Below are 15,227 nucleotides of genomic sequence, written 5' to 3' on the forward strand. Positions count from 1 at the left end.
TTTTAGTCCTCGGGTTTATAAATATATGAATGAGTAACTAATAACTGAATTGTGGGTGAAATTAGTTATCAGTTATCAGATGAAGTTGCTGTTTTGAAATATGTTATTTATATAAGAATGTGGCAGGAAATTATTTTCTAGTTTAACGTCTAGATAGGATCTGGTCTCGCATTACCAAAATAACTGCCAGGAAGTGTTAAAATACGAGGTTGAAACTGACTTTCCTCGAAAGGATCTTTGGTGCCCTCATAATCAAATATATTGCTGCTGATTAGATATTGCTCAAGCAAGATAATCTAGTGATATGAATCAAAATATTTTTTTTTATGAGACACAGTAAGTAAAAATATGATAACATATTAACTGTGATTTCAGATGTTTCACTTACAGATTTGTCCTCAGTCTCCAGCTCAAGTCCGGCTTTCTGTAAGTTAGCCTCAAACTCCTTCCTTCGATCCTGCATGAAAGATCAATAGCACATCTGACAGTCAATCACTGATTTGTGCTTCTGGTGCAGTACATACTGTACGTTGGACAAGAAGAGTTTCTACTATTAATTATTTATGATAGACAAATAGACTGTAAAGCTTTAGAGATGAATATTGCTGTCTGCAGAGCTGCATGTTTGTGAAGTCTGTGTGAGTTCCTGCCCAGGCCTGGTAAAGCTCATACTTTATGAGTAACAAGAACGTGAAAGTACATACAGACTCTCACCTCTGATACACATACAGCAGTGTGAGACTTTCCAAAGTCAGCATAGGCACAGTTTGGGGGCTGCAAGGGGGACAATGCCCATCTAGTAGCCAGAGTCAAAGGTGTTTTATCATGCTGTACCAAGTCTACTTTTATTTTCGCTCATTGTCTTACACTTTGCTGTTGTTTTGATGTTTTGCTATGACTTTTGAACATGTGATACAGATATTTGATTTCTTTGTGCATTACAGTTGAGGTCAAAAGTTTACATCCCCCTAAAAAAATGTTTTGGGTGCAATGTTCTTTTGAAACATCTGAAGGTCAGTACTAAATGAAAATGTATGATATTTAGCTAAATTAAGAAATATGTACACATCTCCATTCTTTTCAAAAGTTTTCGCCCCCAGCTCTTAATGCATGGCTTTTCCTTCTGGAGCATCAGTGAGTGTTTGAATCTTCTGTAATAGTTGCATATGAGTCCCTCAGTTGTCCTCAGTGTGAAAAGATGGATCTCAAAATCATACAGTCATTGTTGGAAAGGGTTCAAATACACTAAAACTCTGAAAAGGCAAATAATTTGTGGGATCTGAATGATTATTCTGAAGAACAGCAGGCAGTTTAACTGTTCAGGACGAACAAGGGATTCATGAACAACTATCACTAAACAAACAAACAAAAAAAAACACAGCTGTGGATCATTCAGGTAACAACACAGTATTAAGAATCAAGGGGATGTTAACTTTTGAATGGGACAATTTTTATAAATTAAACAATTATTTTTTTCTTGTGGACTATATGTAACCATCTTTTATGTGAAATATCTTATTCAGGTCAGTACTAAATAAACAATAACAAGCAATTTGTATGATAATCTCTCTTATTTTGGTAAAATAATTAACATTTTGCAGATTCTGCAAGTAGGATGTAAACTTTTGACCTCAACTGTAAATGTGCATTAAACATTACTTGTAAAAGTGCCATTCATGTTTCACCTTAAGTACTTTTATAAAATGTACTTTCTAACAATGTTAAATTAAAAAGTTTTACTTTAAAGTACATTTAAATATTTTGTCATGATACAAAGAACCACTTTTAAATGGTGCACTTATTTTGTTGTGTTAACTAACATACTAAAGCACATTGAAGAAAAACCTTTTACTTGCAGTTTGTTATTTGACATTTAACGTTAATATATCTTAAATGTGATAAATTGCAACTCCATCATTAATTATGTGTAATTACAAATACATTTGAATGCATGAAAGTCTCTAAATAGACCAAAACTCATACAACAACTTTTATCTTTGGAAAATGTAACTGGAAGTAATTGGACCATTGGAAGATAAATGTATCTGGGATGCCTTCAGTTTTATGACAGCTAGTGTTATCAGCATTGTAAAGGGATGCACAGTCAGATGAAACTTTAACAGATCTATAGAGAAATTAAACCACACAGAAACTCATTTGACCCACTATTTTGCTAACAAGGTCTTACATAAGCAGCTCTGACTCAATGCTAATTACCATTTCTAAGGGTTAGGAAAAATGGTTTTGTAGGATGGCTATTTAGTTTACGAGTTAGTCATTTGTTTAGGCAAATTATGATTTTTTTCCCCCCTAATTATCTCACAACTCACAAAAGGATGTCATGATATTAATATAAAACTATAAAACAGTACTGAATGGATGACATACCTGTTTCTTTTCTCCTTCCTTGTCGTCAATGTAAGACAGAACAAAATCTATCCTCCGTACGCCATCTCTGAAGTACACAGAGTCCTTACTCTGCTGCTGCTTATCCACCTACACACACAAATAGGCTTTTTAACCTTTGTTTTAAATGACACTTTTGACTGGTTTTGTGTTCCAGTGTCACAGATGTTAATCAGTATTAAACATGACAGTCTTACAGAAGTTTCAACATTTCAAACCAGTTCATCCTGACACAAATACACAGGCTTCATGCGTGTATAAAACCTGAACAAATACTTCAGCACAAGATGCATGCTAAAAAAGCCAGACCCGGAGCGGTTACATTTACAGATGTTAGGGTTAGCAAAATTTTGTGGGCGAAATCCAGTCATTTTTTAATAGAATTCTATTCAAATTCTGTCAATTTTGCATGGAAAGATTGGCTGATTTTGCAACGGGTTTAAGTGGTCACTTAATTTTGCTTGACTTCTATATGAGCTGTGCTTAATGCATAGACACATTCTTACCTGTCAAATTCCACTAATGTGGCCGCATTTTTATGTCTGAAAAACTTTCATAGTCCAATAGAGGTCATGCATTTACTCTACAGACAGTCGCTGGTGCCACTGACATTGGAAATACATTGGAAGTCAATGAGGACCAGAAACTATTTGGTTACCCACATATTTTTTCAAAATATCTTTTGTGTTTGGCAGAAGAAAGAAAGGTTTTGAATTTTGGGGTGAACCTTAATGTGAATGTCTTTTAACACTAACCCAAACCCTGATTAAAAACCCAACATTTATTACTTCATAATTTATTCACATAAGGCTGAACACTGCTACTGAGAGTTTCTGTCATTTTCAGTGCGTGAGATTGTCCTGTTTTGTTTTTGACGACTCTCGAAGCTCCGCCCTCTTCTAAAAAGGGGGCCGGAAGCACCAGCTCATTTGCATTTTAAGGGTTACACAAAAATGGTGCGTTTTGGCTCATCCCCTAGAAGTGGCCATTTTAACAAGCTATAATAAATTATGTATCAGGTATTTTAAGCTAAAACTTCACATACACACTCTGGGGACATCGGAGACTTATTTTACATCTTGTAAAAAGGGGGAATAAAAGGTCCCCTTTAAGGTGTGCAGCTAAATGGTCAAAACAAGCTGAAATGTGTCAACTGTTTGGTTACACACATTTTTCAATTTTAATTTTGGGGTGAACTATGCTTTTTACCAATAGCCCAAACCCTGATTAAAAAACCCAACATTTGTTACTTCATAATTTATTCACATAAGGCTAAACACTGCTACTGAGAGTTTCAGTGCGTGAGATTGTCCTGTTTTGTTTTTGACGGCTCTTGAAGCTTCGCCCTCTTCTGAAAGGGGGCCGGGAGCACCAGCTCATTTGCATTTAAATTAATAAACATAAAAACGGCGCGTTTTGGCTCATAACCTAGAAGTGACCATTTTAACAAGCTATAATAAATTATCTATTAGGTATTTTGAACTAAAACTTCACATACACACTCCCCATTTAAGGTGCACACAAACAGGCTGAAATGTGTCAATGGGCACCAGAAACTGTTTAATTGCCCACATTTTTAAAAAATATCTTTTGTGTTCAGCAAAAGAAAGAAAGGTTTTGAATGACATGAAGATCAGTAAATGACATAATTTTAATTTTGGAGTGAACTATGCCTTTTAACACAAACCCAAACCCTGATTAAAAACGCAACATTTATTACTTCTGTATTTTGTTCATGGTTTATTTTTGTTGAGTGTATTTTTAAAATAGAAGACATCTACGTAAGTTATAGAAGTTGGTACATAAACTACAGCCAAAATGTACACAATTTCGCTAAAGCTCGACACAGAGTGCAGTTGTGTGCAACCCGAGTTCAAATCCCAGCTGTTGGTCCTTTTCAATCCCATCCTCCTCTTTGCTTCCCGTTTAGTCTCCATTATAGTGGCAAAACTGATCTAAAATGTGATACTGAATAATTAGGTAGAATTATGGCACAGCCCTCAACTAACAATCCTCTCCTACAGTTCTAAGCAGGGTTGCTAGGGTTTTACAACAAAACCTGCCCAACTGCTAGTAAAACTAGCCCAAAAGTAGCCCAATCGGTTTCGAAGGAGGTTCCCCGGTAAAAAACGCGCTCCAGTGGGTAAAATACATGTTTTTTTTTTTGTTTTGTTTTTTGCAGGGCTTCCCTGGTAACATTAGCATCCCAGAGGCTAAGCATCATGTTATTGGGGTTGCTTCAACCCACGGACATGAAAAACAACCCGCGGCAACAGTGTTAAAGTATCCCAGTTCTGCCGGAAAACCACAGACTTGGCAACACTGGTTCTATGTATTGAATTATACAGCAATGTGTTTGCTGCCACCTGCTGTTTAGGACAATTAGACTATCTCCTGATCTAAACTAACATAAACACTGAGGAAGGTCTCTGCAGAGACACATGTCTTCAACACCAGGCAAGTGTCTTGAACATCTTTTCTTAAAGGGGTCATCGGATGCAAAATTCACTTTTACAAGTTGTTTGAACATTAATGTGTGTTGGCAATTTGTGTACACAACTACCCTACAATGATACAAATCCACCCAGTTGTATTTTTTAAACTTTAAAAGTAATATCCCCTTTTCATGCATTAGATGCATGACAGCACTGACCTCAGATCAGCCATGAGAGGAGCTTGCAGTGACATGGCCAAAGTGAAACAACTGCAGGCTTCACTCAGAGCCAGGAAATAACATCGGCAGGAACAGCAGTGCTGCTCCAGGCCTGTCAGTCTGCAGCTGTTCAAGAACAACTAAAAATAACTTACGTACAGTGCATAACACAAACAAATGTTGCTAGTGACCACAAAGCTAGCCCACACCTCTACATTCTCTCACGGCCACTTTCATAGGTGTGACCAAACCAAACAACATCTTTCTGAGGTTTAACCGGCAAACACTGCTCATTTTCTTACGGCAACCTACAAACAAACCTCCAGATGATTACCAGCAGTCTACGGCTAACGCATTTAAAGAACACATCTGAGGAATACACACCAACATCCATTAGTAAACGCATCCACCCTTCAGCCATCTATAGTAATGTCAGGACCCCTGATGATCAAATTCCCCAGAGATCTTCCTCAAACAGCAGACGGGAGATGGGGGAAGGAGAGAGAAATAAAGAAAATAGAAAGACTTTACCTCCAATCCGTTTATCAAGTGCTGCATCATTCACGATTCTGGCAGTCTCCAGAGGCGGAGACCACCTCCCTTCCTACAACAGCCCCGCTAATCGGACACATCCATACGCAAACACACACACATACACACGCTCTGTAGAGCAGCGCTCCTTTAGGAAACACACACACCCAGTCCTTAATAGAGAGGGATGAGAGAGACAGAGAGCAGGGGGCTCATGGAGATGACATCATCATCATGTCAGCTGGGCGGACGCCGTCCTGCTAATGTAATCACAATGCCAAGCTGATTTAAACATGTTCTGGAGGAAACAGGAGAGCGGTGCTGGAGTGTTTCTGAGGTATTTATTCATCCCATTGCTGTGGAGTTGCTAGGGTATTGTTTAGTGACGCCAAATGATGATGCATTATTTTATTTCAAATTAAGTCCTTTCATGTTAATTCTTATGCTTACAAATTATTTTAAGATTTTGTGTCAATACTAGGGATGCACCGAAATGAAAATTCTTGGCCAAAACCGAAAACCGAAAAAGAGGAAACCAAGGCCGAAAACCGAAAAACCGAAAGAATTATGCCAATTATTAGTACCATTGCATTTATGGCTTACCCTGGAAATCCAGAGGTCTCGCGAGAGCACAATTTGAATTGTCTCTGGAAGACACTCTGGCATCGAGCAATGATGCAGGTTACTGCATTACGTAAGCAGTTGTGGGAACCAATCAAATCGGTGTATCTGATGTAGGCGGGACAGAGGCGAGCTAAGCTGATGACGACAGCGCTGCGAGTGCGACGTCCGAATCATTTAGTAAACTTTGAAAGATCGCTGTCGCTACAGATGAACACCAGTTGTTTAAACGGCTTTAGCCGCTACAATGAACGAGTTAGACTTGGCTTTTCATATAAAAGAGGAACAGAAAACCGAAAACTCGAATCGTTCCTTTGCAAGAAGGACTGGATACGGCAAGAGATTAATCTATCAGTTCACGAGTTCACGCTTACGTATAATTATCCGGAGAATAGTAGTGCATGTTTGGCGTGCTGTCCGGTGAAGGGCTCCGAGCTCGGGAGTGGCCCAAACCCAGAGTACATTACCCCCCAATAGGAGTAGCGAGAACTCGGAGTGATGAGATGGGGTGGTGGAGGTTTACTGATAAACCATCGAGTGAATTGAGGTGAGTCTGCTGTATTTAAACCTATGGCGCTGATTGACTTGAGTGGGCTCCTCTTGTGATGTTTACGCTAAGCATCTGACGCGCTTCTCTCGAACTTTGTTAATGAAACATCATTTAGCTCTGCTGGTAGCTAAGCGTGTATTGTTGTGTTTGGTCGTGGCGTTATCCAATTGTGTGCAGTGAGTGTTTCAAATGCATGCTTGGTGCCGCCCCTCGAGTTTAGTTTTCATTGCTCGATCCCAGACCCTTAATCTTAATAGATTAGGGTCTGGATTTTTCCAGGCTATTTATGGCTATGACCGTGTACTAATCTTACTAAAATCAAGGCATTGCAATTGCATAAATTAATATTAAAGTTTCAAAGAATAAATCAATTATATTAATTTAAACAATTATTATCAATCAAGTATTATATTGCTTAAATAATATATACATATATTTTACAGCCTTTGTTTAAATTGTTTAAATTTTTATAACACATTATCTTGTGGATCCATCAATTCGCATTTACAACTCTATGCGTTTCTCTTCCAGCAGGAGGCGCTGTCATAATGGTACACAAAGCAGCTCAGCAAATGACTTTGAAACGTGCAGCGCTCATATTTATTCAATGGATAGCCTTTTGAAGTTTCATCTCAATTCTTGTCTTTCAGTCCCCACATTTAAGACCACCTGAAATCATAATTATGACTTTCTTAACCCCTAATAACACTGCAGTCATCAATGAAAATTAAGAGCTTTATTTAAGTCTTTCAAAAAAAACATCCCTTACACAAAATACGTGTCTTTTAATTTTTTTTTCCCACCATGTTCAGGGCACAAGAAAAATATTAGGGCACTAAATTAATATCAGCATATGAAGTATAATCGGCTCTTATTGTCTCTGAGAGAATGCACTTAAGATGCTGAAAGCACTGTCAGTTTTTACTTTCACTTTAACATACTGCGCAGTTTTCACGTTGCTGGTGTGATATTGGCTCACCTCCACGGTTTAAAACATAAATATTTATAAAAAATACAGTATATAGAAAAGACATATTTTTAAAATATTGCAACGTAACACCAACGTAAAGCCATTGTTTTTCACTCACTGAAAGCTACATCTGTCTCAATCTCTGCTCTCATCACTGGCTGCACGCACGACTGCAGACACCCCCCCTCTCGCTATCCGTAGGTCTTTCCCAGATATACTGAAATACGTCCACACCGCAGATGTGTTGCTTCAGACAAGCACGTGCAGGCTGCGGTTTCTGTTTGCGTCAACATACTGTTTCGGCGGTGTTGTTTCGGTGATAAAAGTCTTTCGGCCGAAAACCGAAAATGCCCTTTTGGGCCATTTTCGGACGAAAATTTTCGGTGGCCGAATATTCGGTGCATCCCTAGTCAATACTTTTCTTTAACCTGACTTTAATTTTAACTGTCAGTGTCTTGGCAGCTTTTTTATTGCCTTTTTCCCTCCATCACATATTTAAGAAATTGTTGTAAATTAAACTTTTTCCATGGTCGCTATTGTCCCCATCACTTTTTTGAAACATCTCATGCTGAAATCAGTTTTTTTTTAAATAATATCCAAAAAAAAAAAAAAAAAAAAAACAGCCACTTTTTAAGACAAAGTTATGGCACTGTTCGAAAGCTTAAACACTCAAAAATCATCCAGTTAAAACCGCTTTAAAATCGGACAAATTGTAATCAAAACTTTTTCTAATCTTGGCAAAAGAGATACAAAGAAAGGTCTTACGTTTCCATATTTGGTGACTAGTTTGTGACTGAAGTAATATTGTGAGTGAAATGTATTTATTTGTGACAGGAAAATACATTTTAAAAATCAGTGTTTTCTTATAGCACAGAAACAAAATTTCACAGGAACCTCGATTTTTGTGATATCAACTTCAAATTTGGAACATACATTAGTTAGACATATGAATTCGCTTTTATATCAATATCTATTTTATATAAGATAAAATATGTTTTATACAATACATTTTCTTGACTTGATACACAATTTTTCGAAGAGACGGAACAGAACACAATCAATTTACTTTTAACTTAAAGGGGACATATGCAAAAATCACTTTTATAAGTTGTTTAAACATAGCTGTGACCACAGTGTGTAAAAAAAAAAAAAAAAAAAAAAAAAAAAAACCGGCCTATAATGTTAAAAATCCACCCTGCCCATCTCTGCCCTGTTAACATACGCCATTACTGTTTTCTTGCTGTAGCTACAGGAGATTTACAATGTTAGCGCCAAAGAGGCATTACAAGTGTTGTGTTTTGGGACGCACCAACAAACATAGGAGTCTCCATAGACTCCCTCCAACTGAGCCGCTGACGACACTGTGGTTAAATTTCATTTTTGAAGGAAACGTCCTGGAACAAATGTTTAGGGATCAATACCTTGAGAGCTTTGTGGTATTATGCTTCAGACAAAGTATCACAGTTTGTTTTCCAAATTGACTTTTTGCAAGAGCTACAGCTACCATTGTCTCTGCCTGTGTTCACTTATGCTGCCTTCAAATGCTACCAGAATGTAGCGTCTAGACCAATCAGACATACAATTGTTCATTCTCTAAAACAGACACATACTGCATAGTAACTGACTTCTTTTATTTATTCTTAGACAACGAATTGTATGTTTTTTGTATGTTTTGTCTTTTGTATTGTGTAATGTTTTTATGCATGTGTTTTGGTAGATTACAGTATAACCACACATGTGACATGTTTGGTCTCTTTGAATTCATATTTTGAAGATCTAAAATATGGTGTATAATATATGGTGTATGTTGATACCTATGCAACATATTAGTGTTTTAAGAATCTTTAGTAGTATTTGCATGAACACCCAGTCCCGGTAAATATGCAAATACCATGCTTGAAGACAAAGAGTTGTAAACTTTCCCTCCGAAAGTGAAAGTCACCATTGGCTCTTCGACCTCCCAGAGGTGTGACCTTCATGGGAGATAAAGGCTTCACACAGTGACCAGCCTCACTTCTCAGGAATTTTCACTCTCTTCACTCGTGTCTCATTACCGTCCCATCTTCTGGTTGCTAAGTCCCAGAGTCCTTGAACTCCTAGGAAGATGAGGAAAATGAGCTAGAACTCTCCAGGCCCCTAATTAATGATGATTACAATTAATTTCCCTTTATGATATCCAATCAAGCTACTTGCTCTAATGTATTCGTACTGTAAGAATGTTATTTTTCTGCGGCCAAGAAAATATCATTGCTGATATTTTCACTGTGTGGACTTACCCTAAATGTTCACTGGACAAACAGATTAGTCAATGGCGATTTAATTCTGAGACCAACTATGTCATTATTTTTATCCCACCATAATCCCCCTCATTTATTATACACAGTGCAATAAAATTACTGACTTTTAAACCAATTCTGGTTTAAACACATGAGGCTGAATGAAAGTTTCTGTCATTTTCAGTGCGTGAGATTGTCCCGTTTTGTTTTTGATGACTCTTGAAGCTCCACTCTCTTCTAAAAAGGGGGCCAGAAGCACCAGCTCATTTGCATTTAAAGGGATAAACACAAAAAAAAATGTGTTTTGGCTCATACCCTAGAAGTGGCCATTTTAACAAGCTATAATAAATGATCTATCAGGTATGTTGAGCTAAACCTTCACATACACACTCTGGGGACATCGGAGACTTATTTTACATCTTGTAAAAAGATAATTTTATCTTGCAAAATGCAGACACCTAAAGGACATATTTCTTCCATTAAAATAAATCTTTAAAGGTCCCATATTGTACACATTTCTGAAGTTTTATTTTAGTTGTTGATGTCTATGATGCGGTATAAATGCCAAAATCCATCTCAATATATTTTTACAGCTCCTTTTTTAGGAGCTCTGTCAAGAACAGGTCGATTTTGGCCCATCTAATTAATATTCATGAGCCTCTCTTCTGATTGGCCTGTTGTTTTCTGAGTGAAGCACAGCTAGGCCAACCACAGTTAACTACGGTCATGTATGCTGTAGCCGAACCCAGAGCCATAGAGAGAGCCTAGCCTGCTGATACTCAACAGGATATTTCAGAATGATCATTAATGTTTTTTTTCTTTTTCAAACACCGAATGCAGTAAGCTACATAACTGTTGCTTTAGTAAAGCCCCTTTCACAATGCGCGCTGATTCTGGAAAATTACGGGAACGAGCGCTGTGTGAACAAAAGCCAGAACCATAAAGGCAGTGTTGTAGTGATGATGCACGTTATCATGCGACTCTTCACTACAAAAAAATACGTGCAAAGTGGAATGAAGCAGCGATCGGGCAGAGCCAGCTCCTCACTATCAGCGCTGAAGCACAGTTTGTTCAGGTTAGTTTAGGTTTAGTGAAACGTACGCGTCACATTACATCTCACATCCAAACGTCACGTGTCTTTATTGGTTGTGTGTAAAGCACGCACAGATTCCGGAAAACAACTGTTAATGAACTAAATTAAACAATTCTGAACAAATCATGGGACACATTATCCGTGTATTTACCGGAATCGCTGTGTGAAAGAGGCTGAAGTTGACGTGCCATTGGTCTCTTATATTGTCGTTGTTCGGAAGCCTGTGCAATGATGTTGTTTCCTGACATCCATAGACTGAACAGCGTTTTCTCGACTTGTTTTCGTGTTGTTGTTGCTCAACAATGGAATGGACGCGAAGTTGTCGAGGTTTGACAAAAGGAGGGTGGGACGTGATTGGTGCTCGGGGCGGTGACTGAGTAGATCGGACGTCACATTTTTACGGAAGTCACAGCGTCTCGTGAAAATGAACAGCTAAGCAGGCTATGTGCTGTTTACTGTGGATTGACTGTTTTGAAACTCATATGATAGTTACATAGCCCCTAGACCTCAGTTATCATGAAAAAAGCCAGGAAATTTCAATTTTGACAATATGGGACCTTTAATAAATTAATTTTTTATCAAGTTACTCCAATGTATGCGAGTAGGGCACTGTGTTAACTTCAGGTATGCCAAAATCAGCAAATATTCCAAAATATGCCAAAGAGTTTAAGAGGTTAAGCTGAGCTATGAAAGCAATGAGCTGAACAATACAATTTTCCACAGTAATGCTTTCTCTACTGTTATTTGCATGTGAAACGTAAAACCCATTTACAGATCGTGATTTTTTCAAAAGCACTAAACCTCAGCGTCAGAGAGTCACAGCAGCATGTAAATAATAAGGCCTATCTGATGATTTTACCATATGGTTCACTTTGTCTACCTCAACAGCTTTCTTGTATTTTTCCAATGTCTTTTTGTCCAACTCCTGGCATTATCTACTCACTCACTTCATTGTTCACTACGCATGCTCATTTCATTCTGCCGCTGGTGTAAATGTATGACAACAGAAATGTATTGTTTGGGTGAACTGTCCCTTTAAGAGTGATGTAGCGTGATCACTTTGTAAACAAATCTCACTGGCACACATAGAAATACTCTTCTGTGCAAACATTTTTTTAAATTAACATCCTGCTGTCTCTCTACTGTAAGCAGGAGTATGTTTAACCTGGCAGAGCGGCTGCAGTTCTTTCACTACAGGTCTCTCCCCCTTTCATTTCCAGTAATTACAAGTCAGAGATACTGCATATGAACATAGGAAAAGTAGGCAATAATAGACGTACACTCCTGCGCTGACATATAGAATAAGTATATGTGCGGTTAAGTAAATAGGGCTGGGACTGAATGAGCTGCACAGCCTTCAGCCACAAAAAACTGCATCTCCAACACAGATATATAATTATATAGCTTGACACAATTACAGACTCAGACTCTATAAAAAACACAGCTAATGAACAGGATGATGCTTTTATGTTCACAGACAGAGAAAACGTAGTCTTTATTTAGAAATGGTTTCTCATGTGGTTAATCTTTAATGTTGAGGACGTTTCAGAAATCAAGGTAAAATAAATCAGTTTAAGCTCTCTAAACTATTCTCAACTCTATTAGCCCTTAAGAAAAAGAAGTTTATTCAAGTGTGCTAGTAGTATACTTCCTATAAACTACAAAATAGGAAAGTATACTTTCAGTCTACTTTTTATGTACTTCTCAGAAATGTGCTTAATATACTTCTCTGAAATAAACTTAAAATGACATTTAAGTACTCTTGACTTATACTTAGAAAAAGTCTAAATATATTTGAGCTATACTTGTGCTCTGAGAATCTGTGTTTTCATTGTTTTATGCTAGGGGCTCTATTACACATCTTCTGTACAGAATTTCCAAAAAAAAAAAAAAACACAAGTGAAGAAGAAACCGAAACAACAGATGCTTCCACATGTAATCTAACACAATCGTCAGACATAAAACAGCATCAGAACCATAGATATGGAAAACTGTGTAACGTTATGAAATAAAATGTCGACCCATGAAGAGGTAATAATGACTGTCAAGCTTTGGTGTGTTGATCAACTCCATCTACGTTTTGATTTATCATCAATAGTCTTTTTGTTCAAAATGTTGTATTTTGTTTATTAATTTTTATTTATGAAACTTACCCACATTCAAGTGTTTATTAAAAAAAAATCATGAAGCTAGAATAAAATGTTTTTGTTTACAAGCAGATACCCTGTTCATTCTTTTAATGTTTTGTATGTTCAAATATTCATATCACAAAAATATATACAAATTAATACCTAAATAGGGATATAAGTAGTATACTTAAAGTATGATGTAAAGTTCAATTAAGAAAACTTACGAGTATACTTGCAGCATAAAACTACTAAACTAGTAGTTTACTGAGACTACACTTCAAAGTGTACTAAAAATGCATGCAAAAGTATTGAATTAGTAAACTATCAGTATACCTATGAGTTCACTTTTAGTATACTTGCAGTACAAACTGAAAACATAGATGTAAACTAGCTGTGTACTCAATTTACTACTGTTATACTTAAAAGTATACTTTTAAAAGTATACTAGAAAGTGGGCCAATTTAGTCCCAAGGAGTACTGAAATAGTACACTTCAAAGTATACAACTAGTACACTGTTATTTGTATACGAAATATACTTGAACTTTACTTAAGTATACTTATTAAAATAAACTTGAAGTATCTTTTTGGTAAGGGAGGCCAGCCTGACCAAACTTTGAGATAAAATAGTGGATTTAAAATGTGTATATATAAAGAGATTTTCTAAACATTTTCTTAAAAAGCTTTTAATTTACTAAAATTATAGCATACTTCTCCTCAAAAAGCCACATGACTTTCATTCAGTCTGTAGCACAAATGGTGCAGGACAACCTGAAGTGCAATACGTATGGTTAGTTATTTAAACAAGCCTCTAATCCCAAGTATTAGCAATAGCAATAGTAAACATCACTTTGCAAACATGCCCGACCCAACACATACAGACGGAGAAAACTAGGTCCCACCCTCGTCACCTTTATTCATTTCATTTAAATTGTCGTTGCCATGCATTTCATGTTGCCAAATACAACACAATATCATAATACAATCTAATATGATTATATGCAAGATGCTCACTCAAAGCAAGCACACATACACACAGTTCACAAACTCAGTTCAGCCCTCTTTACCGTGGCGTACCCTGGAGCGGTACTTCAGAAATAAAGCTCTCTTTCTCCAGATCTGTGGATGAATTAAGCATTACGTGAGGATAAAGACACTGATGCACACACAACTGTCAAAAACAGGTCTATGACATCTGCTCACACTACGCAATAAACCATCCGGGAGAAAGTCTATCTGTCAGTATTTATTCCAGAATGATTTATCTATTAACACTGAAAAAAATATTTAAAAATCTGATAAGCATGTTAACAGCAGCAATATAGCCGTACTTCAATTCCGTGCATTAAGTCACAAGGACACAGATCCTCTTATTTTCATGACACCTTACGTTTCACAAGTCATCAACAAAAGCAGCAGCGAGTGAACGCCTATCAATCTGAGCATCTAAAGTAACAGGACATGCAAACACTTGTGTTGTGTGAGTAGAGAAAAGTAGTGTTAATTATTGTAAAATATGCAAGAGGGGCCATATTGTACAACTTTGTTATCTCTTACATCCACTTAAAATGCAACTTCAATAATTGTTTTTATTTATTTATTTAAGTCTGTTGATTTTAAGTCACTGGAAGTCAATTATTTTGTTAGCTTTTTTAAAAAAAAATCTTCTTATGAGTTTTGCAGAAGAAAGTTAGTCATCTGGGAAATAAAATTATGATTTTCAATTTTAGGTGAACTATTCTTATGAAGGTGTAGAACCATCTCAAGGGCTGTATCCGAAATCGCCCCCTATACCCTCAAATAGGGCACTATTTGAGGGGACAGCCATTTTAAGTGGTGTTCGAAACCATAGTGGACGTTCTCGAGTGCACTCATTTAATCCCACAATGCACCGCAAAAACGAGTGTACAACCGATGTACGCTCAACAGCTAGAGATAACCCATAATGCACTGTGAGAGTCGCGCGCCGACTGAATTCCCCCGTCTCGCCAGACGATGGC

The 15,227-nt window shown here is 37.1% G+C and overlaps 1 protein-coding gene across 1 annotated transcript in view; it reads right to left on the bottom strand.

Moving 5' to 3' along the window:
- Window positions 1-5,717, bottom strand: part of ano5a (anoctamin 5a) — a 35,278-nt gene extending 29,561 nt beyond the window's left edge. Inside the window, exons 1-3 of the mRNA XM_073831479.1 lie at window positions 5,591-5,717; window positions 2,389-2,496; window positions 389-457 (exon numbers count right to left, since the gene is read on the bottom strand). Coding sequence (XP_073687580.1) covers window positions 389-457; window positions 2,389-2,496; window positions 5,591-5,620 — 207 coding nt within the window. The 5' untranslated portion in view covers window positions 5,621-5,717. The remainder of the gene's footprint in view (window positions 1-388; window positions 458-2,388; window positions 2,497-5,590) is intronic.
- Between the last annotated feature and the right edge of the window lie 9,510 nt (window positions 5,718-15,227).

Source organism: Garra rufa, chromosome 25 (assembly GCF_049309525.1).
Source record: "Garra rufa chromosome 25, GarRuf1.0, whole genome shotgun sequence".
Lineage (NCBI taxonomy): Eukaryota > Metazoa > Chordata > Actinopteri > Cypriniformes > Cyprinidae > Garra > Garra rufa.